The sequence below is a fragment of the Lithobates pipiens genome, unplaced genomic scaffold, assembly GCF_037356315.1.
Source record: "Lithobates pipiens isolate NorthernLeopardFrog02 unplaced genomic scaffold, aLitPip1_a1.2 Scaffold_18, whole genome shotgun sequence".
NCBI classification, from domain to species: domain Eukaryota; kingdom Metazoa; phylum Chordata; class Amphibia; order Anura; family Ranidae; genus Lithobates; species Lithobates pipiens.
This window is the reverse complement of record NW_027507758.1, coordinates 339,093,572-339,107,526: the sequence shown is the minus strand read 5'-3', so window position 1 is coordinate 339,107,526 and position 13,955 is coordinate 339,093,572. Positions and strand designations below refer to the sequence as shown.

Sequence of the window (13,955 nt, the reverse complement as noted above, 5' to 3'; positions counted from 1 at the left end):
CCCTGGGACAGGTAAGTGTTCGATTATTAAAAGTCAGCAGCTGCTGTATTTGTAGCTGCTGACTTAATTTTTTTTTAAGTGGAACTTCGCTTTAATTGTTTAAAGAAAATGTATCTTTGTAACATGTATTAACCTTATATACAGTATAGGACCTACAGTATTATTCAGGCTTTATCATATAGCCCTATGTTACAGTTACTCTTCAGACTAGCAATTACTTTAAATGTATTTAAATGTGTCAATTTAAATGTAATTATTCTTTATGTATTTATTTTTTATCTAGGTCGGCATTCCATTTAATCTGGATGTACAGAGCAACATCCATTTGGATGAAATAAAATATCTGGTAATTTAGCATGATCTGCGTGAAATGAATTCATTAAAGCCAAATTCCACGAGAAATGTAATAAAAAAAAAAAATGACACTACAACTTAAAATGGAAAAATAAGTAAACACAGAGCAAGCAAAAAATAACAAAGTGTATGAGAGACAGCTGTTCCCTTATATAATATGATATGCAGGCATAGACATAAAAAAGTCAAGGAAACACTTTAACATTATGTGTAAATACATGAAAATGAATGTGTTATAGGTTTATTAATTGTTATCTCTTTCCCCAATCACCACCACAGATATCACTAAAAGAAATCCCTTCCAAAGAGCCACCACCTCATAAAATGTCACTTATGATATATTACCGACCTCCAAATTATGTGTCTGATGGTATTTCTCCATGACATCAAGAAATTCCAACTCCTTCTTTATTTCTGCTTATCTTGATTTTACAGGCTAGTTTATGTAATGTAGTAAAGACATAGAATTCTCACAGAATAGTAAAGTGCCATTTGAAATTTTTTAAGTATTAAAACAAGAAAAAACATATACTGCATGTTCCTAGTTCAACACAGACTATGTATGACAGCACTCAAACACAATAGTTCCTCTTGTTCAAAGGTTTTTATTGAAAGACCAACATATGTTATCAAGTATAATGTATCAATTAAAGGTATTTTAGTAGTTACACGTAAAATAAAGAAGCAGATTATGGCATTGTATTAATATAACACACAAATGGTAAAATTAAGGCTAGATAAGTTCCCTTTTTATCAAAATGATACAGATACAGCACTGATCCCTGTATAAATGTCACTGGTCCCAAAAATGTGTCAAAAGTGTCCGATCTGTCCGCTGCAATGTCACAGTTCTGCTAATAAATCGCTAAACACCGCCATTACTAGTAATAAAAAAAAAAAAAAAAATGGCATAAATCTATCCCCTGTTTTTTTTTAACCAAAAATATGTAGAAGAATACATATCAGCCTAAACTGATGAAGAAATCATTTTTTTTATATATTTATTATAGCAGAAAGTACAATATATACATATATATATATATATATATATATATATATATATATATATATATATATATATATAATATTTTTTTTTTTTTTTTTTTAGTTGTTGGCTTTTTTTGATTATAGCACAAAAAAAGAAAAAAAAAAACGCAAAGGTGGTCAAATACCACCAAAAGAAAGCTCTATTTGTGGGGAAAAAAGGACATACATTTGTGTACAGCTTCGCATGACCGCACAGTTGTCAGTTAGAGAGACGCAGTGCCGTATCGCAAAAAATGGCCTGGTCATTAAGGGGGCAAATCCTTCCCATCCTTAAGTGGTTAATATATTATATATGAAATAATTTACCAGCAGAAGGAAGAAGATTCTCATTCCACTAAAGAGATATCCAGTGAGACCTCATTTAGAATACTGTGTCCATTTTTGGAGACCTAATTTACAAAAGATATTGCTAAAATAGAACAAGTACAGAGATGGCTAACAAAAATGGAGAAAGGTCTGGGGGATAAAACATATCAAGAGAGACTTTAGGAACTTAAAATGTACAGTGTAGAAGAAAAAATGGAAAGAGGAGACATGAATATACCAAGGAGGCAAAAAAGGTTCAAAAGGGCAGTATTTTCAATATGAAACCAAAATTAAGAATATGGGACATGACCTCAACGTAACTGGAGGGAAGTTCAAATCAGGGGCATACATACAGGGATCAAAATTGCAACCCAGCCCCATGATACAGATGCCTGTGTGGCCCCCTGTACACTTAGATACGAGGAGTGGCATATACAGGAACTAATTCTCTAGATTAAAGTTAAATGGAAAGGATTGGTTCTTCTACATGCCATCCCTCTTTATTACCTCCTACTGTCATCAGGCTCCTGTCCCTTCCTTGATTTAATGATTCCTACTGATCAATGACTCTGTTCATTCATAACTGAGGCATAGCAAACTGTGTTTACTATGCTTCAGGTTTATGAATGAACTGGAAGCTATGTACAGAGCTATTCCCATCCATTCATTCTGTGCTGCTGAGGCTATCTGAGGCTGCTGAGGCTGCAGGGAAGGAGATTGAGAGCTGTGTCCTTAATCTGCTTTCTCTGTATTAAGGGTAAAACATAAGAGGTCTGTTTCGACCCCTGATGTTTAAAAAAATAATAATGGTAATAATAATAAAATGGTAAAAAATAAAAATACATAAAATGGTAACAAAAATTAAAAAAGAAATAAAAGAACAAAAAAAAAAATACTGTCATACTGTCAATAGTGGCGGAACTAACAAGTCACTGTGGGGGGGGGGGGGGGGGGGGGGGGCTGGCCAGGGGTCAGGGTGCCCATTGTGATTTCTTGTATCGGGGCCCTGAAGATTCTAATTACATCTAGTGGAGGTTAACAGTAGATGGCTTCAAACATGCTTGGAACAAACATAGATCTATACAAAAAAGTGAACAAAAAGAAAACTAAAACATGTAATAATAAAAAACAAAAAAAAACAGGCAGATTCATTGGACCACTTGGGCTTTTTTTTCTGCCATCACTTTTCTATGTTTCTATAAGTTTAGGTACAGTATTGACAGAGTAACTGTCCATCAAACTGCCACAGCAATAGAAACTGAAAACTGAAAGGAGACCTAGTGATAAAGGAATATTCAAGGCTGATACTTACATAGTAATGTAGTAAAAGTAATGTTCTAAAAGTCTGTCATGGCACCACTTTTAATGAGTTGGAGCATTAGCTACTTATTGTACTAAACGGCTTGCCGGCCAACCACCGCAGTTTTACTGCGGCAGAATGGCACGGCTGGGCGAAAAGACGTTACCTTACATCGCTTCGCCTTTTGGCCACTAGGGGTGCGCACGCTGCCAGTGACATTTACACAGTAACCAGTGCATTTATGTAGCACTGATCGCTGTATAATTGTCAATGGTTTAAAAAATGTGTCAAAAGTGTCCGATGAGTCTGCCATAATGTCACAAACCCGATAAAAATTGCAGATCGCTCCCATTACTAGTAAAAAAAATTATAATAAAAATGCTATAAATCTATCCCCTATTTTGTAGACGCTATACATTTTGTGCAAACCAATCAATATACGCTTATTGCGTTTCTTTTTACCAAAATATATATATATATATATTTATATATTTATTTATATTTTATATATATATATATATATATATATATATATATATATATATATATATATATATATATATATATATATATATGGGCCTAAACTGAGGAAAAAAATATTTTTTTTATACAAAATGTGGGATATTTATTATATTTTTTATAGCGCACAAAATAAAAACTGCAGAGGCGATCAAATACCACCAAAATAAATCTTTATTTGTGGGGAAAAAAGGATGTAAATTTTGTTTGGGTACAGGGTCACACGACTGCGCAATTGTCAGTTAAATCGACGCAGTGTTGAATCACAAAAAAAAATGGCCTGGTCATTGAGCAGCCAAATCTTCTGAGCCTGACGTGGTTAAAGGGGAAAGCAGATACAGCTAATTTTGGACTGAAATGTTTATTGCATTTAGAAAATGCAGGTCATAGTAAGGAATCTGCAATGTGTCACAGAGTTTTCTTTGCCTAATGCTTCAGAGAGAACTCTGTGATTGGAGTTTAGGCTGGTCACATGGCTTTGACAGGTCACATGACTGGTCTTTCCTCTTATTATTATTATTTTTTAATTACACTCTGCTTGCTTTAAAAAAAAAGGGGGGGCTAGGCACATTTTAAAGCAGTGATATGCCCACAGTAAGGCCATATTTCTGTTTTCACTTTTTTATTATGTTAGAAATAAGATGAAAGCTCCAATTGTATGAGGTTGCTTCTTTTAACTGCTCTAAGCAGATTTTCCCTTTTTTTTTCTTACCAGTGTAACTAGAAAAGTAATGCAATGTTGACCTTGACCAAGGCAAGCTTTAAGCAAGGCTTTCCTTTTACAGTTGTTTCTGTGTTTCAGGTCATTTCCCGGGGTCAGATAGTACATGTTGGTAAGGAGAATGCTATGTCACTAACATTGAATCCCCAAAGCTCATGGACTCCGGAGGCATGTTTAGTTGTTTATACGACGATGGATGACGGGGCAGTTGTTAATGATGTTACCACTCTCTCTGTACATCCCAACTTTGAAAATAAGGTGATATTTTTTTCTGTTGTAAGTCACCATGTGTACCATTTATTATTTATTATTACATTAAGGTGTATCTACAGCCAAAATGTTTTTTTGTAATGTTGAATCCAGTAAGTATTATCACCATCGTGTTTTTTTTTTGCTCTCTGTGTCCTCACTTGGAAAATTCACTCTCTATATGTCCTAGTAACCATTATCGCTGGCACTGAAAGCATGGAGAAAATCCAACATTTTGCGTTATCACTGAAACAGAAATGTGGTTTGAATCTTCCAATGGTTCACTTGATTTGGTGACAACTATCTAAGGCCTGATACACATCTATGCATTTTTAGTGCTTTTTGCATTTTGCAGATTTGCACTACAGTCCATTTAACATGGTTTCCTATGGAACACGTTCTGTAGTGCAAATCAGCAAAATGCAAAAAGCACTAAAAATGCATAGATGTGACTCCAGCCTAAGAGAGTATTTTCCTCACTTTGGAGAGATTTCAAACATTTGTTGGGGATTGATTATTGACTATTCTTGGTAAAACATTCCACAAGGTGAACTGGTAAGAGGGTCTTTCCTCTTTGCAGAGTAGCAGATCCTTTCTGGAATTGGCCAGCTGGCAAGTACCCCTTTTGCTATCTAGTAAAGTCATGCAAATCATGGCTTTATTGATGTGACTGGGCTTCTTGACATAAATACCTTCACACTGACATTGCCACTATAGACATCCAAGTGACCCCTTGACTAGCCTGCTTATTACGTTAGACCTAGAGCAGATAATGCAACCTACAAAGTGAATTGGAGGCTATGATTTGCCCAGTTACAAGCAGACTAGACGAAAAAGGAAAATAAGTGATTGATTTAGTAAAGGCAAATAGGCTGTTCAATTTGCAATGAAGTTTACCTTAGCTTACTGATGTGATGAAGATGCCCTTTGCAAAGAATATACAATCATATAAAAGAAAAATATATATATATATCTATATCTTTCTGCTTGCACAAAACTGGAAGATCGAAGTTAGCAGTGCTTCCCCTCATTAGCATTGCTTCCCCTCATTACCAGTGTTTCCCCTCATTACCAGTGTTTCCCCTCATTACCAGTGCTTCCCCTCATTCACTAACCTAAGGAAAAAAATACCCTAACAAAATGAACAGCCCATTTATCTTTAGTAAATTAAACTCAAAATTTCAAATTTTTCATAGCTGTCAAGCTAAGGATCAAATTTGCACTAGTAAAGTTAGAAATGCACCAGTACATTATGTCACATTAGAATACCATGTTTCTGTTTTTTTTTTTTAATGAATGGTAATATCTTTATGTAAACTATCTTTACATGCCTCCTATTTCAACTTTTCTAAAATAACCATATTGCTTTCAGATTTTTGTTTCTTGGAACAAGGAGAAAGCAAGCCCATCAGACAGTGTATCACTAAAGATCAACGTGACTGAGCCTAATTCATTGGTTGGGCTTTCAGTTGTGGACAAAAGCGTGAAGTTACTTGGGGACAGACAAGAAATTACTACAAAATGTGTGAGTTCACATTGGTTTTCATTTATAAAACATAGATTGTTTTTTTTTTTTACAAAGATATCATTGCTCAAGCCTATAGAACATTCTTAGAGAAAAATAAGCAGTAAGTACTGAACATGAGATGGTTCTATCATTTTAACTTTTTGATTTGAATATCAGCTACCAGCGGTTTTTAATTAAGGCATACTGTTTAGATCTGCACATTTACATCAATTTACCACCATTTGTTCGTTAACAATGAAAACATATATACACTATATTACCAAAAGTATTGGGCTGCCTGCCTTTACACGCACAAGAACTTTAATGGCATCCCGCCCAGTCTTAGCCCTTGTACACACGGTTGGAAATTCCGACGGAAAATGTCCGATCGGACCATGTTGTTGGATAATCCAACCGTGTGTGGGCTCCATCGGACTTTTTCCGTCAGAATGTCCGACCAACAAAGTTTGAGAGCTAGATATAAAATTTCCGAAAACATGATCCGATCGGACTTTGTAGAGAATTCTGATCGGACAAAGTGCCACGCATGCTCAGATCAAATTATCAGACCAAAGCTATTGGCTACTAGCCTGAACGTAGTCCCGTCGTAACAAACGAACGTCATCACATTCCGAACTACTGGATTTTCCGACAACTTTGTCCGAACGTGTGTATGCAACACCAGTTTCAGACAAAATCCGTTGGAAAAAATCAGACGGATTTTGTGGTCGGAATGTCCGACCGTGTGTACAAGGGCTTAGTCTGTAGGATTCAATATTGAGTTGGCCCACCCTTTGCAGCTATAACAACTTCAACTCTTCTGGGAAGGCTGTCCTCAAGGTTTAGAAATGTTATGGGAATGTTTGACCATTCTTCCAGAAGCACATTTGTGAGGTCAGGCACTGATGTTGGATGAGAAAGCTCGGCTCGCAGTCTCCGCTCTAATTAATCCCAATGGTATTCTTTCGGATACAGGCCAGTCAAGCTCCTCCACCCCAAACTTGATCATCCATATCTATATGGACCTTGCTTTGTGCACTGATCCAAATCATTTGGTGGAGGGGGGGATTATGGTGTGGAGTTTTTTGTAATATAGTATATATATATATATATATATATATAAACCCTAAAACAAAAATTTACCTTAACACATCCATAGTTGTGATGACTGCATTCCTTTTTTATTTAGGTTTTTGCTTTTATTGCTTTTGTTTCACCTTGTGATCCAGTCAGTAACACACTTCCTATCCTGTCCTATATTTGTGAAGGAGCAACGGAGCAGCACTGTCTAGAGAGGGTTGTGTTAGATGCGTTAGTAAATTTAGCTGGAGTAACAATTAAAAGCCAAACTCAGATAACACTTTTTAACCACATGCCAACTGCCGCACGCCGATTTACATCTGCAGAATGGCACGGGCAGGCAAAAGGGGCGTACCCGCACGTCCCTTTAAGATTTTCACCTAGCGGGCGCAGGTCCCGCAAACAATGTTTGCCGGCAACCAGCAATATCTCTGAGGAGAGACAGAATGAGAAGATGCCTATGTAAACTACGCATTTCCCTGTTCTGATTAGCAACATAACAGGGATCTACTGCACTCTCTCATCGGGAGTAGTGATCTCTGTCATGTTGTAGTGAGCCCCCCCCCCCCCCACAGATAGAATATACTGAGGGAACACACTTAACCTCTTGATCGCCCCCTAGTGTTTAACCCCTTCCCTGCCAGTGTCATTTATACAGAAATCAGTGGCTATTTTTAGCTCTGATCATTGTATACCGTATATACTCGAGTATAAGCCGAGATTTTCAGCCTCTTTTTTGAGGCTGAAAGTGCCCCCCTCGGCTTATACTCGAGTCATCGCTGTCTGTCTGCCCGATCAGCGTGTCGAGCAGACAGACAGCGGCCATTCTAGGATTCAAAGGCCGCGCCTCCGTCTCCGCCTTCGCCTGTGATAGGCGGAACACTGAATTTCCCAGCAGTCTGTGTTCCGCCTATCACGGACGTCCTCTCATCCTCGTCCGTAGTATGAGGATGAGCGGACGTCCATGATAGGCGGACCACTGACTGCTGGGAAATTGAGTGTTCCGCCTATCACGGACATCCGATAGGCGGAACACTCAATTTCCCAGCAGTCAGTGGGAAATTGAGTGTTCCGCCTATCACCGACGGAGGCGCGGCTTTTGAATCCTAGAATGGCCACCGACGAAGAGCTGCGGGACGGGCCGGGACGCAGGCCGGGACGGGACGCAGGCCGGGACGCAGGCCGGGACGGGACGCAGGCCGGGACGGGACGCAGGCCGGGACGGGACGCAGGCCGGGACGGACACAGGCTGGACGGACACAGGCTGGACGGACACAGGCAGGCTGGACACAGGTAGGCTGCACGGACACACACACACACACACACACACACACACACACACACACACGGATGCATGCACACACAGGGATGGATGGACACACACGGATGCATGGACACACACACACACACACACACACACACACGGATGCATGCACACACACAGGGATGGATGGACACACACACACACGGATGCATGGACACACACACGGATGCATGGACACACACACACACACACGGATGCATGGACACACACACACACGGATGCATGGACACACACAGGGATGGACGACACACAGGGATGGACAGGCATGTCTCACCCTCGGCTTATACACGAGTCAATAATTTTTTCCAGTTTTTTGGGGGTAAATTGGGGACCTCGGCTTATATTCGGGTCGGCCTATACTCGAGTATATACGGTAAATGTCACTGGTCCCAAAATAGTGTCAAAAGTGTCCGATGTCCAGCAATGTGGCAGTCACGATAAAAATTTCAGATCGCCGCCATTACTAGTAAAAAAAAATAATAATAATAAAAATGCCATAAATATATCCCCTATTTTGTAAACACTATAACTTTTGCGCAAACCAATTCATATAGAATTATAGCGTTTTTTTTTTTTTTACCAAAATATGTAGAAGAATACATATTGGCCTAAACTGTGGAAGAAATTTTTTTTAATATATTTTTTGGGGGTATTTATTATAGCAAAAAGTTAAAGATATTGCCTTTTTCCAAAATTGTTGCACTTTTTTGTTTATATCGCAAAAAAATAAAAACCGCAGAGGTGATCAAATACCACCAAAAGAAAGCTCTATTTGTGGGAAAAAAGGAGATCAATTTCGCTTGGGTACAACATCGCACGATTGCGCAATTGTCAGCTAAATCGATGCTGTGCCGAATCACAAAAAATGCTCTGGTCGGGAAGGGGGTAAATCCTTTTGGGGCTGAAGTGGTTAAGCAGTTACAAAAACAGTTTTTTACTCTTTTGGCAGACAGGTTAATTAAATGAGTAAAAGCTGCCCTTTGTGAGTACCCATGCCAGTGTTTGTTAACCTAAAAAAAAAATGGATCCTGTTCCCTTAAAGCATGTTATACAGCGCAGTAAGAACCAAAAGACTAACAGAATTACATGGGGCACTTCAGATGGGGCTTATATAAATTATAAAAAAGATAAATAATTATTGTGACTTAGTATATATATGTATATATTTAGTCTACTGAAATAGTGAATCCATGTGGGGAGAAACATAAAACTATCCTTAGTGGCTGCTGGCTTGAAGAGCAGCTAGAAGGGATTCTGGAATGTGGAGAAAGACAAAAAGCAGTGCCATCCAAGTGTAGCAGAAACAAATGTTATTATTAGAAACATTAGAATAACACTCACAAGAGTGATTAAAACCGGCATGTGTATAATGAGATCTTCCGCTCTGTCCCAGGTAGAGCACTTTGTATCTCTAGTTTTAGGGGCTGCCTTGGATCCGGCCTCACTGGTGGCTCCCAGAGGACACAACGGTGCTCACGGATACTCAGAAGCACGGGTGACATCACTGTCAGGACCATCGGGCGTGGAACGCTTTTGGAGCATGCGTGCTCCTTTCTCAGGCTATCCCCAGGGTCGGTGCACAATATTGCTACTGGATCAGATAAAAAAATGGAGCTGTGGAGCGCTGTGGTAGTTCATTCATGCTTCTTGTCAGGTTGTATATGCTTGCCCGTAGGAAGTACAGGCACACAGATACAGTGAGAGATCTGCAAAAAAATAGTTTTTTTTGTTAATCTAAGCATATTTTTTTGAGTACAATAATGCTTTTGTTTTTTTAACAATGCCCCTTTAAGCCCCTCCCCCTGTTAATTTGGCTACACCTACTGTTCAATGCCACATGCTCCTTGGGGCATCAAAAGCTGTCCCAGGTCTTTTAAAATTCTATAGTGTATACTACAAAAAAAATGCCATGCACTGCTAAAGTGTTTGGATTTAGCTTGAAGAAAAAGTGGCAACCCTACCTGCACAAGAGTGTGTTAGATGTCTCCCAAATGCAAGACAGAATAGCAAATCTAATGACACTGGACAGAGAACATCTGGAAAAGGTCTGAGAGGCACAATGTTGGGTTTAAAATAGGTCTGCTAAAGTAAAGAACTTCCAAATGGGTAATCAAGTGGCGGTGCTGATTCCCATAGTGGAAAGTAAGTTCCTGCCAGATGGCAAGGCCATTTTGAGATTTTTACTAAAATGAGAGATGTGAATTACATAGTTTATCAACATGGCTCTGCTGCCATCTACTCTCTGTATTTGTGAATGCTGTAAATATAGTACATATGCACTTCCTGTCTCTGGGTTGTTATGTTGAAAACCCCAGAAGAAGGAAAGAGGAGAAAGGGAGAAAGTCTAAGACACATGTTCTGCTCATGGGAGAGTTGTTCCTGAACGCAGACCATACAGTGCATACAGGGATTACTAGGCAAGTGCTCCTATGTTTAAAACATGATTTATTACTGGATCAGGAGATAATGCACAAAGGCAAGAAATGGTACCCGAATAGGGTGAATTAAGCGCACTCTGGGTGGGGTGCACCTGCTCTTCCGAGTACGTCATGTATTGCCTAACATACCCCTGCGGCCTATTCTATGTAGGCCGCACTATTCGGACCCTCCGCAAAGGGTTCGGTGAGCACCGAAACTTTGTAGAAAAAGGGTTGGACAAATATAGTGTCGCAAGGCACTTTAAGGAATTTCACCAACAGTCCTCCGAAGGACTGCGTGTATGGGTCATAGAGGCCACCCCCAAGCAGCTCCCTAAAGCAGAATGGTGCAAGAGGTTAGGCGAAAGGGAAAATTATTGGATTTTCACTCTGGACAGTCTTTCGCCTGGGGGCCTTGAAGGAAGGCATAGAAATTAATATTTTATTATAACTCCAGTTCACTGCTCTTAACCATAAGGTGTATACACATATATTTAATATAATGGTTAAACCTTTATATCCTCCCCCTATCCTTATAATACAGTAATCGATGATAGATTGATTTTTTTGTCAATCAACTCATCTCAATTGTTTTCTTAACAATAAGCTTATGCATGGTTAATTTTTCTATTGGCATGTCTGCGTAGGTGCGCATGCACCACAGTGTGCATGCACGTGCATATACACGTGTGTGCACGTGTGTGTGAGCTGACCAAGGCATAATTGCCAATCTAATGGATTTGTGTATTTGATCTAGCCGTCCCATTTTTGTGTAAGTACCAGTCTGTATGCACTATCCCTTCATTTTACAAATTTTTTTAAATTTTCTGTTCAGTTATATTAACTTTTGGTTATTTTCACATTTTTCCCTGTCCTGTATATGTTCATGGCCATGGATAGAGTGGCCCGTGAGAATACTTACTGCTTCCTCCCCAGTATTTTAGCAGCCCCATCTTCTCCTCCTTCTTTTATGATATTTTAGATCCATTTTTAGTTACTTGTGTGTAATAATTGTCCTTTTAACACTCATATCAGTGTGTTAAAGAGGAAGTAAACTCTCCCACTCTGATGCTTCTTTTTATTTAGTCCATTATAAGAAACTTTAAAAATCTTGTTTCCAGGGGTTAGGCAGCGCCATCTTAAGTATTGTTTTCTGAGTAAAGAGTAGAGTGTATTTCCGCCCTTACATTGAGCACTTCCTGTACTGTTAACCAAGCCTCCTTCTCAATCCAATGTTTCTATGGCAACCCTGCTTCCCTGTTCATAGCTTACTTGTTTATTTCATAGTATTTACTTGTGCCGATGTCTAATGTTTCCCTTTGTCAGACTTATCAGCTTCAGCTAATAAGACTGCAGTAATGGCCAAGTTTAGACTGTATGTGAGGTCACATGGTCACGTGGTGTGTAGGAGGAAGCTCTGAGTGATTAGCAGAGTTCAGCATTGTGCTGTAGGAAGTCCTGATAACAGATAGATAAGACATAGAGAGTGTGCCTTAAATCAGGGGAGATCTGGGCATGCTCAGTGACTTCATTCTACAGAACAACAAGGATTACAACAATACTAAGCAAGTAAGGAGATATCTAAAAGCAGTGTGCATTAGGGTTTTATATGCTGAGCTACATGGGACAAAGTTGTGGGGGAGGGTTTACAACCACTTTAATGTCAGTTTTTATTGGGATATTTATGGTCTGATTTCCAGCAAAATGCACGGTTCGTTTTTTAGCTAAGTCCTGTGTTATCTCCCAGCCAATCAGGTGACACTCAGTCTAGTATAATACATACCTTTTTCTAAGATGGCCCTATTAGAGCTTGAGGAAGAAGCATGCATGCTTCAAACGCACGCACACTCCTGATGACCTTGCACCCGGAAGTGACGACATCACAGCGATACGTTCCGGTGTCCACAGATCCTCTTCCCTGGATACCACAGCATTCATCTCTGCAGTCGCTAGAGAGGATTGTCTCATGGCATACACCGGTCATAGCCTGCTCCTCCCGGACAAGCGCGGATGATTCCTATGTTATATGCTCGGTTCCATCATATGTTTGTGAGTGTATTTGCCACTTTTATACACTGAACCCATTAAAGAACTTTTTACTTACTACGCTTAGAAGGCGCCGCTTTCTTTCCTGTCTAAGCCCTTGTACACATGGTCGGAGATTCAGACAGAATGTGTCCGATCGGACCGTTTTGTCGGATATTTTCCGACTGTGTGTGGTCTACATCGGACTGTTTCTGTCGGAGTATCCGACGGACCAAGTTTTCCAACTTGTTGGTAAACTTTTCCGTCAAAATGCTCCGATCAGACATACTCCGATCATGTGTAGAGAATTCCGATTGGACAAAGTGCCACGCATGCTCAGATCAAATTCCTACACCAAAGCTATTGGCTACTAGCATGAACGTAGTCCCGTCGTAACGAAATAACGTCATCACGTCGGATTTTCCGTCAACTTTGTCCGACCGTGTGTATGCAACAGTTTCGGACAAAATCCGTCAGACAAAATCCGACAGATTTGGTTGTCGGAATCTCCGACCGTGTGTACAAGGGCTAAGAAATGGCACCCACATCCCTTTAATTATATAATCAAATTTCAACGTATACAGGGTTTTTACAGTGCTAGATAAGCAAAAAAACCTTTTTAAGGACTTTATTATCAAGTATCCATTTAAAATCAAATTAAAAAGATATAAAGTTTTACTTTACATATACAGCAGAACATGTTGATGTCTCTCTTCTTCATAAAGGGTACACAGATAAACGTAAAGAAAATCATAGTATGTGTAGCTCCAGCAATTATGCATGCTCAGAAACTAAAGATACGCTGAAAAGAGGAGGGGACTAGCTACAAAGAGTATCTCCTAGCTACAGAGAGAGGGAGTAACACAAAACTGTTGCTGTAACTGCTTAAAAAGTGTTAGCTGGAGTTTGGCTTGAGTGTGTTAGTGTATCTAAATTTGCTAGTACAGCTAACACTACCCACCCCAAAGACTGACAATGCTGCTGTCCAAAGGTGTCTCTGTTGCTCCTGCATCCAGAGTGTAGGCACCCTAAGACAGGGTGGATGTTACTGGCCAGATCTCCAGATGAAAGCAGGGGGGGGGGAGCCGAAAAAAGGAACGCAAATG

At 39.5% G+C, this 13,955-nt stretch overlaps 1 protein-coding gene across 2 annotated transcripts in view; it reads left to right on the top strand.

Annotated features, from left to right (window-relative positions):
• The window catches only part of LOC143988096 (CD109 antigen-like), a 249,191-nt gene that overhangs the window by 127,898 nt on the left and 107,338 nt on the right, over window positions 1–13,955 (top strand). For both annotated transcript variants that reach the window (XM_077487378.1, XM_077487379.1), the window contains 3 exons: window positions 284–346; window positions 4,329–4,505; window positions 5,869–6,021. In XM_077487378.1, the coding sequence (XP_077343504.1) occupies window positions 284–346; window positions 4,329–4,505; window positions 5,869–6,021 (393 nt within the window). The remainder of the gene's footprint in view (window positions 1–283; window positions 347–4,328; window positions 4,506–5,868; window positions 6,022–13,955) is intronic.